Here is a 15,160-nt window from a genome sequence, read left to right as displayed (position 1 = left end):
TTTTCATTGTCACATTAAGGGTCACATAAAAAGAACATGTCCTAAGCTTGACTCTAATAAATCTAAAGAATCCACAGAACCCACTTCCTCTATCAATGCAATCAATGACAACACGAGTGTGCCCCAAGTTTCTCCTGACCCTCCCATTGATGAGTCTCTCATTAAATGTTATGGTCATATGACGGGGCAATGTTTTGTCATATTGTTTGACCTAGGCAGTATGTATGATGTGATCAGTCCCTCTCTTGTTGAGAGAGCCCGCCTAGAGGTTCGTCTGAAATCTTCTCTCGAGGTCTCTGGCTTTGCTCCCGGTATGGACTCTCTCATCACGAAAGAGTGCCTTGATGTGTTCTTTATAGTTCAACAAGGATGTGATATGATTTTGGGCATTTGATGGTTTCGCGAGCATAACTCTCTCATTGATTGGGCGGAAAATACGTTCGCTTTCAATGCCAAAAGTGACTCTCCCATTGTCATTCGTGGAGAGCAAGTTGTTCATTCTCCCTCTCTCATTGCTAATGTGCATGCGAAGATTGAACGGATTCAGGAGAAGGAGACTCTCTCAGTCTCTTCTTCTCCAAAGCATGACACACGTGTTGCATGATGATAAGCATGATGATTTGTATGATGATCAAGATGTGATTTCTCACAAGCATGATGATTTGCATCAAGATGATGTGAGTGTTAGTTGATACTTTCTCTAGTGCAGCTAACCTCATTGCAGAGACAATCAATCACGAAGCACCGATCTTGGCTCTCGAGCCTAGGTCCAAAGAACCCCCACAGGAAGATTCGTCCAATCAGGAAGAACTGGTCTTGGCTCTCGAGTCTAGGTCCAAAGAACCTTTACAGGAAGTACTATGTGTTCGAATGATTCGTCAGCACGCATTGTTGGAGTGTTTCATTCGTGATCATTTCTTGTATTTTCGTCAGTGTCTTTATGTGATCCTTTTCTTAGGCATGAGATATTGTACGTTGAGTACGTTTCACTCATGAATGAGCACAGTTGTATGCGGATTGTTTATGAAAAGTTGAAAAGTATGTACGTAAGGAAGTCACATTCCATGTCTCTTCCTTGGCAGGACACATTCGTAGAACAAGCACAAGAAAGTATGAGCACCAAGCATGGGCATTTCCGTTGTGAATTGCCACAGTTGATTGATGATCTCATTGTTTGCGTGTGTGTGGTGAACGGTTTGGCACTCCATCTATTGGTTCATCTGCATTGCATGCACAGTCTTTGAGGAAGACAAGATTTTTTCCAGTCACTTTACATGGAATAGGTATCTTCATGGTTTTGTGTTGGAAATGGTTTCAGGAATTTTCAGCCATGGAGATTCTTGAAGAAGAAGGAAGCATGACTCTAGACGAAGTTGAAGCATTGAAGGAGCCACAAAAGACTTTGTGCCGCTTTCGGCGCTGCCCAAAGAAGCAAGCGCTGTAGATCTTTATGAAGTTCAAGTACTGCATGGCCCACACATCAGAGTGGGCCGGCGAAGAGTCCCTTCCAGAATTCCGGATGCTATTGGCGATCTCCCTCGACGCCATACAGTTTGGTACCAATACCTCACTTTGAAAAGGAGGGGATGTCACGTGACACGTCCAACCCTATGTGTCCGTGGACAAGCTACAGCACGACAAGGGTTCAGTCAATCCTGTCAGTCCAGATTTAGGAGTGTTCTGGCACTTTTGTGAGTCTGTTCACAGACCGTGCATGCCCAGGCACTTAGTGTAGATGCATATCCTCCGGTTGCACACAGCATGATCATAAGCATTCCCATCAGAATCCATCAGAATCCTTCAGGGGAATCTTCTAGTGCATTTGACCTATTTTCCCTATTTTTGACATTTTTCACTAATTATTTTAAGTGACTTTTGTTGGGAAGTGAGTAGGGAAATTGGGTAAGATAATATATAAGCAAACCTAGGCTAGCATTGTTTGGCAGAAGAGCAAGGAGAACACAGGCCAAGGGCAGCAGGTTCCCCCTCTCTCTCTCAAGCAAGACCCTTTCCCTCTTGGTGGCGTTTTTCCTCCAAGCAAGACCCCCATCTCCCTTGCGTTTTTCAGCAAAGCTTCATCGCCACAGATCTAGCACCCTAGTGTTTTCAGCATCAACCACAGATCCAGCACCCTAGCGTTTTCAGCATCAGCCAGAGATCCAGTACCTTGGCGTTTTCAACACACAGTAGCATCGCCACACCCACAACATGGACCACGTTTTTGACAAGCTAAAACAGTGTTTTCAGCCAGCAGATCTCAGCCTAAACCAGCGTTTTTGGCTTCATCAGATTTCAGCCTTCAGGCGTTTTTGGATAGCAGAGCAAGAACGCAGATTTTCAGCCATAGAGTCGGTCTCGTCATCCCCGTCGTTGACATCGACATAGCCTAGACTTGCATCAATTCTCGTTCATCCACTTTGTACCAGTTTGTGCAATCAATAGTAGACCACTCTCGCCAACGAGAGTGGGGCCTTCGGAGGAGGGTTTTACAACGTCTCTGGTGTCGTATTCTCTTCTCTCTCCTTCTCTCAGTCTCACGCACTTTCACGCACAGTGTCCATTCACTTTGTTTGTGTTCATTGCACTCTCTCATTAAGAACGGAAGGCTCTCCCTTCCATAAGAAAAAAGGAACCTTGAGCACAGTTCAGAGCACTCATCTTGAGCAAAGTTCAAACATTTATTCCGTTGCACCTTACAGAATGGCTTTTGCAAGTCTGGCAAGGCGAACACCGGTCCCGCAGCCAACTTTTCTTAGAGTCTGAAAAGCGGTAATCTTTGTCGGTCCCCAAGTGAAAGGAACCCCTTTCTGAGTGAGTAAATGCAAAGGAGAAGCTATCTTTGCAAATTTTTGAACGAATCGCCGATAATAAGAGCACAAGCCCAGAAAGCTTTGAACCTCATGAACATTCTTTTAAGTGAGGCCAATCACGAATAGTCTCAATTTTGGCTGGGTCCATCTTTACTCCTTCCGTTTGAGACGGTGTGTCCCAAGGAATGTATCTCAAGAAAGAAAAATTCTCTCTTTTTCGCTTTTTAACCAATTTATGCTTTCGCAATGCTTGAAAGATTTGTAGCAGATGGTGTCTATATTTTGCTTCATTCTTGGAGAAAACGGTGATATCATCAAAGAAAGTGTCCACAAATGATCGGTACTCTCTAAAAATCCTATCCATCATTCGGTTAAATGTCGTTGGAGCATTGGTAAGGCCAAATGGCATAACCAAATATTTGTACAACCCAAAAGTTGTCCAGAAAGCTGTCTTACGGAGCAATTCGGATCTGCTGATATCCACTCTTCAGATCAATTCTGCTAAAGGACCCTTGAAGCCTCATGGAATAGGGAATTTGTTCTTGATGGTGATTTTATTGAGAGCTCTATAGTGAATGCACATTCTCCAAGATCCATCGTTCTTTAATACTAGCAACACCGGTGAACAGAATGGTGAAGTGCTAGGTTGGATGAGACTCTTTTCAAGAAGTTCTTTTACCTGGTTTATTATTTCTTTATTTTGGGCTCGGCTAACTCGATAAGGTGGTCGGTTTGGTGGTTTACTACCCGAAATCAAATCAGTCGTGTGATCCTCAACACGAGAAGGTGGTAACTTGCATGGTAGGCCTTTAGAGAAACAATCAGCCTGTGCATGTTGAAATTTTTGTCATTCCTTTTGTAAATCATACATATTTGACCTTTGTTCATCATTCGGTTCCTTCAAGAAAATCGAGTAAACAAAAAGAGTGGATTTCATTAATTTGGAAATGGTCGAAGTTGATACAAGTGGGACGGACTCGCCCTTCAGCTTTACATCAAGGACAATCTCTTTGCCCTTCTCATTCGTCAAAGTTGCTTTCCTGGCCCTATAATCGACCACGGCACTGTTCTTGTGGAACGAAGGGATTCCTAGGACATCACACCCTTCCAAAGGCATGATATTAAGTCTCGTGTCCTAAATACCCCTGACAATGCAAACGAAGTCTACCAATGACGGGTGTAATGGCAACATCTCGTTCGGTGCCGATAGAACAGCCTCCACGTGTGGCCCCATTTGGTCGGACGTAATTCCAAGTCGAGCTGCCAATTCAGGTGAAATGAAGTTGGCCTTGGCTCCTTTGTCAAAGAAGATGAGGGCTTCTTGATCTCGTACTTTACCCCATGCGCGACAAAGTTTTGTGCTTTCATCCATTTGATCTAGGTCGGTCCCCACACAATCTGGTACCAGTCTTCCTTTCGTCTTTCCTTTTCTTCCTTGTTCTTTGGTTTCTCTGGAACTCACAGGCCTTTCTTCTGATTGTCCACTAGGTGCCTTTTTGGGGCACAGTGCAGATATATGTCCTTGTTTTCCACAGTCAAAACACTTTTCCGCTTTGAGACACCTGACTTTCTGTTCCTCTGTCAGTCGCGGACAAGTATCTTTCTTTTTTTGAAACTTCTCTTTTCTTTTGTTTTCATTTGTCGAATTTAGTCCGGTCCATGGTGTCATCAATAGGATAAGTCAGGTTACCTGAATGCATAACAAACCCTTACTTAGCATGTCCCATTAGTTGTTGTATGGACTTGGACTTCTCTAATAAGCAGTAATCTCGAATGTCTCTCGCAATATAGATCCAAAGTGTCTTCCTTGGTCATCCGAAGATGATTCCAAGCTGTAATCACATCATGTTCGTACTCTTGAGTGAGCCAAGAGGAAATAAAAAGTCGCTTGAATTTTAGCCACTTTGTCGGTGCTTCTTTTTGTAGCAGAAGAGTGGACACAATGTCCGTGCATTTTCTTTCAAATAGGATCCTACCCTCTTGATCTTTGAGTGCTCTGAGTAACGCCCTCCAGAAAAAGCTATGTCAAATTGTTGAATAAAAGCAAGGGCCCTGTGAGCATCTTAATAACCTGAAAAGGTATCAAATTTTAGTGCTTGTCCACCCTCCTTGAATTCTTTAGTCTTCTTGCTCTTATCCTCGAGAAAGTCATATTGATTGGCTCTATGAAATGCTTCCTCTTTGAATATAACATTTGGTCGTCAGAGTCCGAACTCTCAGAAGAGGATGATTCCTCCTTAGAACTGTTAGAGAATTTCCGAGATTTCGGTGGGATCTGCTTTTCTTGGCCTTCTTCTTATTCTTACCATGTCTTTGGGTCTTTCTTCGCTTTTGCTCTTTCAGTCTTCATCACTTGAATGAGAGGAGCTATCTGAACTGTCAGAAAAGGGTGAGGATGAAGTGGAAACGTCCTCAAAACGTACGCGCTTCTTTTGTTTTCATGCATTTGCAAAGGAAGACTAATGACACAAGTAACCAGGGTAGTCTGCTCCCTTGCTACGTCTCTTCGAATGCTTCCTAGCCCCTAGAAGTTGGGTGACTCCTCTTCCGACAACGTCGTCAAGTTCATCTTGGTGAACATGCATGGAATAGGAGCTTTCTTCAAAGCTGAATTTACAGGTGAATCAATGGTTGTACGCCATCGGGAATGCATCTCATCAATCCGGTGTCGGGTCAAAAATTTCGCGTATTGGGGATTCTTTGAATACTAGAGCATCTACTTCGCACAAGCATCAACTTGTTGTTGATGTTGCATCTCCATTGGTTCATACTCCGTAGGCTGGGGTGGCTCGTACTCTTTGTTTGGTTTTCCATTAGAATTTTTCGTGCTTTCATCCGATCCAGAATTGTCGGGTGGGTTCGTCTGATTCTTGTGGGATTTGTCTCCTGAATCCATGTGTGTAGCGGTAAAAAGGGATCGGATTTTCCTCGATGGAAGGAAAAATCTATTGAGCTTTGATACCACTGTAACAAACTTGGACACTCCAAGTCGGAAATCTGGCACGACACACGAGAGAATCACTAAAAAACACTTCAAAATTTAATCATAGTTCACTTGAGTCGACATTGCTCGGCTTAGTTCTGTGCCCAGAGGTATTGGCCCCAAAGTTTGGCACCCCTTTCGATATTTATTTTTATATTAATGCTTTAGCAAAGTTACAGAGTCCAAGGGTCCTCTCTGCTTGTTAGCAAGACTGAGTGTAGAGGCCCTCTTAGTACATATTTAAAGGCCCCATGGGCTCTCAAAAGCAGTACATGAAACCTTCAAACACAAAAGCTCTAGGCCCAAAAGCAGCCAATAGAAATCGCAGAAAATCCATACGCTGCCATGTCATCAATGAACGCAAAACGTGGAGCGTCCGTACAACTGCCACGTCAAAACTCCTACACGATCTCTTTCTTTTTATTATTTTGGTGTTCCTAGGGCCCCATCGGATGGGACCCTAAAAGTTGGAACAACTTGTAACTTTAAATTCTTGTCAAATGGTCCCAGGCAAACATGCCACGTCATTATTTTGTGACACTATGTGCGAGTATGACCCTATTATGCAAGAGTTTCAAGCCACAGGCGCCCCGTTTCGGTCATCTAACCCATTGCATGGGTCCACCATAACCTGTGTGACCACTCATCAATGGCCTACTCAAATGCACTATTCACGCTATCTTCAAAGAGGAAAACAATTTTCAAATGCAAAAATAAGCATTATCACAAAAAGGCTACAAGATCTTTGTCTGCTGAGTTATGATACCATGGACCAGTGCCACGGTTTGGAGCAGCCTTGCTTGTCTGCACAATGTGGCTGGTGTGCACACTGCTGCATGTTGCAGACCAAGCCTGCCCTTGTTGTTGTACCGGTTTTAGGTCAGCACAAAGTTGCCATGTCCGTACACGTGCAAGTTGGCACCCCTCTGCACAATGCCGAGGCCGGAGCTATACAACCTCGCCCGCTGCACACAAGCAGCTAGCAATCCAAGGAAGACGACCAACATTGGCAATAACATAATCAGCACATAATATAATAAAGTTGCTCCTCATCTCCAGACTTACTCGCAAAACACACTCCATTCAATGAATTCCTCCCACCAATTGCATACGGAGGGGCTGCCATGTCCTCACAGTGGCAGCTCCTCTAGAGGACACCCTCATGCAATAAATGGCGACGGAGAGGCAAAACAAAGACATACCAAGCAACCATTGACTGCCACTGGCAAATCAACATTCCATACATGGGAATCCGTGAAAAGAACTCACTAGATTGTTGGCATGTGCTCCCCTTGTCCTCCTCTCGCTAGTAGCGTCCGATACCACCCTATACGAGAGTTGGGAGAGCCTGCCAAGCTGGCCATCACGGCCCCATGAGCTCTAGTGGTTTTGTGCACGTCGACATGTCGTGCATACGAGTAGGAAGGGGCTCTGATACCAATGTTAGTCCCTCACCGGATGCATCCTACACACATGACATGACGCAAGCCAAACTCGCACGTAGACACGTAGTGAGCGAACATTAGGCTCACCTCCCAGCTATAGAGCCGATACAAGCTCACCCCCGAGCCTAGAGGCCTGCAGTCACGCAGGCTAGCCTTTGCCACAAGGGTTGGTGTTCCATACCACTAAGCCCACAGCTATACGGGTGTGCGATTAGAGCTGCCAAGGGCCTTAAGAGTCCAAGTGTGGTGATCACACCAGATGTCTCACAAATGAGTAGGACTTCATAACCAAAGGGCCAGGTTCACACTGGCTGGACATACTGCAGGTGCCCATCCTCATGTTTGGGGACATGAAGGTTATATGCCAGGAAATATGTTTAGGACAATGTAACCTGGCACGGTTAACCCTATGTATCGGAACACAGGTATCAAATGGTCAAGTTCGAATACTTGGAACACAGTGTGGTATGGCTAATTTTTCACAGCCATATGTCAAAAATGCAGATATGACAGGTAAAACAGGTGATGCGAGTGCCAAAATAGTCAAGTTTGGAGCACCACTTTTACGAGCACGTGTTTATGACAATTTGACTCCTTTGTGTCAACCTGAGGGAATGTGGGCAGATAGTGAAGTTTGAGTGTTGTACCTTTGTGAATGGCACTAAAGAAAGAAAATTTCACAAACGAGAGTGCATAACAATATCAAATGTACTCTGATAAATAGAGTTTATCACTTAATACTGAAGCCAATTGATATAGAGAGAAAAAGAGACAGTCGACACAATACTAGGGGACAAGAAGATGGGTTGGTCCCCCTCGTAAAGAGTGTCTTTATTATTGGGAAGAAGTCATCATACAAGCACTTTAACCAAATGTAGTACCACGCCCATGGCACTTGAAAGCCTCAGCCTCCTGATTTCAGTCCTAGGAACCTTTGTTTCTTCTCGGGATCCTCGAGAACCAATGCTCCCACCTCTAGAACTCACCTTCCAGGCTCAAGGCATAGCATCCCTAGAGCTCTAATCCGTTTCTATTCCTAGAGTCCTCTCTCGTAGAGATCTTAGTGTTGCTAAATTGGCTTTATCTGACAGGAAAATAATTCTAAATGAATTATTGGATTTATAAGTGAGAGGGTTTTCTCGCTTGGAACACCAAGGAAAATAATTCTAAATGAATTATTGGAATTTTAAGTGAGAGGGTTTTTCTCACTGGAGACATCCAAGTACAGAGTATTCCTAGTGTGTCATTCAAAGTAATGACGGGAGCACTGAGAACGGGAATATCTGTAAGGCCACCAAGAACGGGTACTTCTGATGCGTCACATCGGATGGGTGACAGGGAGCATCGGGAAGAAGTATCCGACCATCTAGGAACGGACATCTCTGATGTGTCATAGGATGGGTGACAGAGCATTGCAAAGGAGATTGTACCGTAAGTTCGGTAGGAAGTGACTAGGTGATGGGTATTCCTGATGCGTCACAAGGTGGGTGACGGGTGCATCGGACAGGAGATATCCATAGTAGAGAGGAAATTCCGAACTGTGTTAGAATTGTGTACAAGGAAAAGCAAGCACTTGAATGAAGATGGGTTCAAAGGAAACTTTGAGGAAAAACAGATGCTTTTTGAGAAAGTGGGATTGCTTCTCAAGAAAGCAAATGCTTTCCCGCAAAGAAGTCTATGTCTGCATTGCAACTGTGCATGTTATTGCATCCAAGGACGCCTATGAAGTGTTGTGAAAGCATTGTTTTTAACTTATAAGGTTTTATTGAGTTTTTGGACAGATTCAGACCATTTTTAAAGGTGACCGGCCACCCACTTAATAAGTGGGCAGCCTATGATCAAATAAAGCAATAAAAACCAGCCAGCGATTTTTCTCTCTTTTTCTGGCAGAACAACGAAAAACAAAAAACGGCCGTGATCTCTACGTGAGCAGCCAATGCTATGTATGAGGAGAGCGGCCAAGCGTGCCCTACCCGACTCAAAAAACAAAAAGCTATGCTATCTTTGTCGTGGCGAGGGAGCTATAAAAGCATTACACGCCCTCTCCCAAAGAGAAGACCAATCTTTGCGAGGAGATGCTGCCTGCAGATTTCAGCCGTAAAGAAGACGTTGCAGGTGATTCCCATGGCTGCCCCAAGTGTACCATATGTCGCCAAGACCTAGTGCGCAAGTTCCCTCGTGAAGAAGTGTCTACGGAGCTTGCTTCCATCGCGACAGCTGCTGTTTTTCTCTGTTTTCAGCCCATAAATGTCGTAGACGGGGCTGATTTACGAGAAGGAACCCGAGAACACACCTCTTTTGTGTGCAAGATTGAAAGAGAGGATTTTCTATGTAGAGATCTCTTCCGAGGAATTGCTTTTTCGAGAATCGAGTTGCGTTTCGAGCGTCAAGACTTTGAAGGTAACGATTTTCATGCTATGGACTCTGAGTATTTGTTTGCAAGTGACTTCCTCTTAGTGAGGGAATAGGAGCAGAGGAAGGCATGAGCCTCTGCAGGAGAAAGCGCTCTAAGGGACTAGAGCCAGATCAGCCCAAGGGTTTCGTACCCAAGTTTGGGAAGCAGATCCACGGATCAACGAGAGGTAGACTCTCGAGATGTGATCCAGAAGTTGAAATTCCCAAGGGAAGAACTTCGTGTCCAGGAAAGCGGAGTTATTCTGTAGGAAGAGGACTCTGGAAACAGAGTCGGAAAAGAGTTGCAAGGATGCTACGCCTTGAGTCTGGAAGGTGAGATCTAGAGGCGAGAACCGTGATTCTCGAGGATTTGGAATAAGTAACAGAAGTTCCTTGGAATAGGGTTTTGCCCCAAGAATAGGAAGCCGAGGCTTCCAGGAACCATCAAGTCTTATTCTAGAACGAACGTGGTAATACGTTCGGTTCAAGTGCTTGTATAGACTTCTCCTCAATAATAAAGATACTATTACGGGGGGAGGGGGGGGACTAGCCCATCTTGTGGTCCCAGTACTGTGTCGATCTTCTCACTCTCTATCTCTCTCCCTTTATCTATTTCTCTCTATATACTCTGGCTGCAGTATTAAGTGATAAATTCTATTTATCCAAGTATATTCTATATTGCTATGCGCTCCCGTTTGTGACACTTAGCATCAACTATGCTATCCTAGACACGGAGTCGTCCTCGGGAATCTCTACTCCTTGATCGCAACTCAAGAGTCTACCACTCTAAGATCTATGGATCTACTTCCAAACGTAGGGTGTGAAACCCTTGGGCTGATCTATGCAGAGAATCTTCTCTTCCAATCCTTCACACAAGAGAGGTGTATTCTCGCGTTTCGTTCTCGTAAACCAGCCCCGTCTACAAGGTTTATGAGAAAAACAGCAGCTTGTTGGGATGGAAACGATCTCCGAAGGTACTTCTTTGCAATGGAACTCGTCTACTTGGTTCTGGCGACATCTGGAGCACTTAGGGCAGCCATAGGGTTCCTCGGTAACACCATGTCATGGCTGAAATCTGCATCAATATATTGGAATCTTTGGTGCCCTCTCCTTCTTGTAGGTAATCTTCTTCATGGCTGGAATCTGTGGCAGGATGGGAGAGAGTTGATACCTTGCTTTTCTGATGCCCAGAGTAGGAGAGGGGGGGCGCCTTTTATTGCTCATGGGTGCTGGTTGCAAATGCTCTATTTTAATACTCGACGGTCATTTTGGATTTGAATGTTTGTTAGATGCTAAAAAATTAGATCGGGTTTGATTCAGCCCGGTGGTCCGAATCAAGGCTGATAAAACCATGCTCTTGACCGCAATCACAATAGAGGGAAATGTTTGGGAAAGTAGTAGATCACATGAGGAATGGTGGTTAGAGTAATATTGTGGAATTTCATTTCCTAATGTTTTGTGTGGAAAATAAACTTTTGCCTTGTTCTCTCATCTATTTTTCATGGGCCGCCTCCTGATCTAAGCTATGTAGTTTGTGTGGTACTGTGTGATTTGTAGTTTGGTGCATCAGTTGGTTCGGGGGTCCTTACATTAAGACAGTCAGTGGTGGTAGCTTTTGTTATGGAGGTTCTTGGGGCAACCTTTCTAGGCAACAACAGCTTTGACGTGATTGATTCACTTGTAAGGAGATTCATTTTCTTTCATGATTGATTGTATGAAGGATTAAGTGTTGGATTTCTTGCTCATAATCACCTTCTTACGACAGATACTAAAAGAAAGTCCTAGTAGTGATCTTTTGATGTGGGGTTGCTTTATAGCCATGATTGCTGCGGGTAAGTTGGTTAAAATACTAGCTTTTTGACGAAAGTTATCAAGTTGTGAGAACCAGAGTTGTTGCATTAACCTGGCTCTTGCTTGCTTATTTGACAGCAATATGGCTTGCTCTAGCAAGCCATCTGGAGATGCCTGTGACTTCTTTATTGAGTATTCAAGGAGCTGTGATCGGAGTTGTGCTGACAACAGAAGGCTGGAATTCAATCAACTGGAGCAAGGTAAAAGAATGCCAAGATTCCTTCTAGTGGTAGAAGTCAACATCAGGTTGTGGATGTTTGAACAGCTTGAATGTTTTGCTTTGATTAAGGTTAGGTTGAGTGAAACTGGATTTCATACAATTTAAAGGAGATCAAACAACTGTACGGTATACCAGGTGATAGACATAGGGGAAGGGAGGTAGGAATGTAAGGGTCCAGGGAATTGGCTGGAAAAAGAGATTTTCTGAAACCATTAGGTTGACCTATATAAAAAATTCGAGATGTAACTTATGGAGAATCATATACAAGTTCCATAGCTAATCGTTCTTAGTGCTGTGGGACTGAAAGAGACTGCAAAGACCGAGTCAATTGTAATGACTGTCATACTTGATGGGTTTTTTTGTCTCATGCTCAATTGGTGACCTGAAGTCACAAATTCTAAAGGCGAAAATATTTAAGGGTAGGAGTGATAAAATCATTGCAGTCAGCAATTCTCTATTTAGTCGAAAATCTTGTCAGTGTGGTTGTGCCTTGCATACTTACATGTTCTTCTAATAACTCTCCTTTTAGATAATTTTCAGATATTTTAAGTCAGTGATTGTTTTTGGCATCTACAAACTCCATGTTAATATTATATTCTGTCTGTTGTCCTCTGTGTAGGATGATTCAGGTTCACCTCTTCATATAGGAGGCTTCACTGGAATCCTGTTATCATGGGTTGTGGTACCACTAATGTCTCTCGTAGGGGCCTTCTCATTTTTTATGCTGATCAAGATCATGGTGCTAAGATCATTGATTGTGAGCAAGAGGACGTTGTGTCTTTGGCCACCTATTTATGGAGTAACAGTCGCAGTTCTGGTTCTTTTTATCATCTATAGGGTATATTCTTCTTTCGCAGACATACCGAACTTTGATGGCCAAAACTGCATCTCGAGTCCATACTGAACTTTGATGGCTTGTGGTGCAGGGAGCCCCTGGGACAAGTCTTGCTTTTTTGTCTTTGAGGAAAGTAGCAGTCATTGCAAGCTCATCAGCTGCCTTTGCAATGCTACTTGTTTCAGTACGTATTTGTTTGTCTTGGGTATGAATGTTTCTTCGTAAGCTTTGGTCGTTAAGGACTGATGTAATGTACTACGGTGGATGCTGTGCTTTTCACTTCAGGTCGTACTGGTATGGCTTACTTGGAAACAAGCAGAATTCCAGAATGATTCATCTACTGATCAACCTGATAGAGCCATATCGGGAGAACAATATAGCAACATGCCGGAGGAGAAAGCAGTGTCACCAGAAGAGTTATTGAAGCAGTTCAATGAGCTTAGAGTGCTCCATACAGTGTACGAGGCAGATGAAGAAGCTGCTGAGGACAGTCCTCGGTTGACAGTTAAATGCAGTCCTGTCTGTGTGCCTGCCGTTCCTCTAAAACATTTTTTGTCTGGGACACCAAATCGATTGTCATTCCAGAAGTTGACAAAGCACAAAAGGATTACTACAAAAGAAAAAATTACAAAATGTATATATAAGATTAGGAAAAACACCTTTGATCATGTACGCCTGCCCATGGTTATCCTTCATTCTCTTAATGGCTGTAACCCTGCTACATGATTTCTTTCGAGTGACTTGGTGTGTTTTCTTGACTTTCCAGAAAATTGACTATGGACAGAAGACAGCTGTGCAACATGGGTTAGCGGAAAAATTCCCCAAAAGAGTTGAAGAGTGTTTTGGGTTTTTGCTTATCCTTACCGCTTCCATTACTGCGTAAGTATAAAGCAAAGCAGAGAAAGGCAGCAATTTTGATAGTCATTCACTTTCAGTATATGTTGATGGCGAACGTCACAGCTTTAAGGTCTGGCCAATGCGGCCGAGAGGGCACAAATTCAAGGGTCCAGTACACACCTGACGAGGGGTCCTCTTGGCCACCTTGGGTGGACCCTTAAATTTGTGTCCTTCTGGCTGCCTTCCCCAGACCCTTATTCGTGACCTTGCCGTCTAACGGTATATGCGCCTGAGTGCATGACTGGTTGGATGCTCTAGTTCTTTGATGCGTGCATAAATGTATATGGGTGAATCCAAAGGTTCTCTTCAAACTTATTTGGGTACCCTATCTATGTCTGTTTCAACAGTGACTGATGATCTATTTATGCTTGCTGACAGACTGGCACATGGATCCAATACTGTACCTTCTATAATGGCTCCGTATGCAGGCATTTTTCAGATTTTCAAGAACCACAGTACACAAAATAGACGGGACATCCTTGAAACATGGAATCTAGATGTGAGCTCGGGCAATTCTTGTTCCTTCATAATGATCCTCTAACTAATGGTCACAGGCTTTCATTTTGTTTCAGGTATGGGTACGCATGCTGGGTGGATTTGGTGTTAGTATGGGCTATTGCATATGGGGATGGAAGCTTGTTCGGTGCATAGGAGGGCACATTATGTTCCTCTCCCCTTCCAGGGCCTTTAGCGCCCAATTTTGTACACTAGCGACAATTATAGTCGCTGACAGGATAAGGTTTCCAATTTCGACGGCTCATGTATTCATTGGAGCACTCGTGGGTGTCTCACTGGCTGACAATGTAAAGGTATGCACGTGTACCATCAATGAAAAAGGTTGCTATTTATGCTGTAATTGTCGCTCTTCCCTCAAAAGGTTACCTCAATAAAGCAAGGGAAATGAATCTGTTTTATCTTCTCACGGATTTGGGGTTAGGGTTGCTGACCGATAAGTTACTCATGGAACTTTTCTTTTTTTGGGTTGTTTTTCAGAACGTGAATTTGTGGCTGCTAGCAACCTTTATACTGATGTGGGGATTGACTCTCGTTGTCACATGTGGGACCGCATCAGCGTTCTATGCATTCACTGTTTTCTCCCCTTCAGTTTTAGTGCAAACTTAACTGTGATAAATCACTTGTCACTGGTGGATATAGGGGAATGTACAAATTTTCTGAGTGAAGAGTAGTTCATTGTCTACTAAGTGGCACATATGAGTAGTAATGTACAGAGTTCTGAGAATGTGTACATACAAGCTGGACTCCAACCACATAAGCCTTCTATGGCTTTAATAGCTTTTAGCACTAGCCATGGTTGCATCCATTGAATTACCTAATCCTTGTTTATATACCATACCTATGGCACGTATGGTATGTATTGTATTGAGAGGTTTGTCCACAGATTTCCATTTTTAAGACGAGGCGTCCTTTTTTACACTTTCAAGTTCTTTCTTACAATTCAATAGCGTCATTGCAGCCTCTTTTTAATATCTTTTTTATGTGTGTAAAAGTATCTTCCATCATAACATAGAAATAAAATCAGATTTTGTTTTTGGCACTAGCTTGCAGGTAGTGATATAGGCGTGGTGCACCCTCAATCAGATTTTGTTTTTAGCATTGGCTTGCAAGTAGTGATATAGGCGTGGTGCCTATCAAATCTTGTACACATTTTTTAGGCTTTCTTTTACACTTTTCAGGTTATCTTTTAGGCTTTGTAATAAAAATAGC

At 43.5% G+C, this 15,160-nt stretch overlaps 1 protein-coding gene across 2 annotated transcripts in view; it reads left to right on the top strand.

Annotated features, from left to right (window-relative positions):
* LOC147432435 (uncharacterized) overlaps nt 1-14,911 on the top strand; it is a 57,134-nt gene extending 42,223 nt beyond the window's left edge. Inside the window, exons 3-12 of one of the 2 annotated variants that reach the window (XM_086492392.1) lie at nt 11,190-11,312; nt 11,398-11,464; nt 11,562-11,683; nt 12,323-12,541; nt 12,630-12,722; nt 12,824-13,222; nt 13,305-13,417; nt 13,814-13,934; nt 14,008-14,244; nt 14,429-14,911. In XM_086492392.1, coding sequence (XP_086348518.1) covers nt 11,190-11,312; nt 11,398-11,464; nt 11,562-11,683; nt 12,323-12,541; nt 12,630-12,722; nt 12,824-13,222; nt 13,305-13,417; nt 13,814-13,934; nt 14,008-14,244; nt 14,429-14,557 — 1,623 coding nt within the window. In that variant the 3' untranslated portion in view covers nt 14,558-14,911. The remainder of the gene's footprint in view (nt 1-11,189; nt 11,313-11,397; nt 11,465-11,561; nt 11,684-12,322; nt 12,542-12,629; nt 12,723-12,823; nt 13,223-13,304; nt 13,418-13,813; nt 13,935-14,007; nt 14,245-14,428) is intronic. The other variant, XM_086492393.1, reaches the window with a different exon arrangement.
* The last annotated feature ends 249 nt before the right edge of the window (nt 14,912-15,160 follow it).

Source organism: Adiantum capillus-veneris, chromosome 20 (assembly GCF_014529385.1).
Source record: "Adiantum capillus-veneris isolate H3 chromosome 20, ASM1452938v2, whole genome shotgun sequence".
Classification (NCBI taxonomy): Eukaryota; Viridiplantae; Streptophyta; class Polypodiopsida; order Polypodiales; family Pteridaceae; genus Adiantum; species Adiantum capillus-veneris.
The sequence above is the reverse complement of the archived record's forward strand: the minus strand, read 5'-3'. Positions and strand labels throughout refer to the sequence as shown.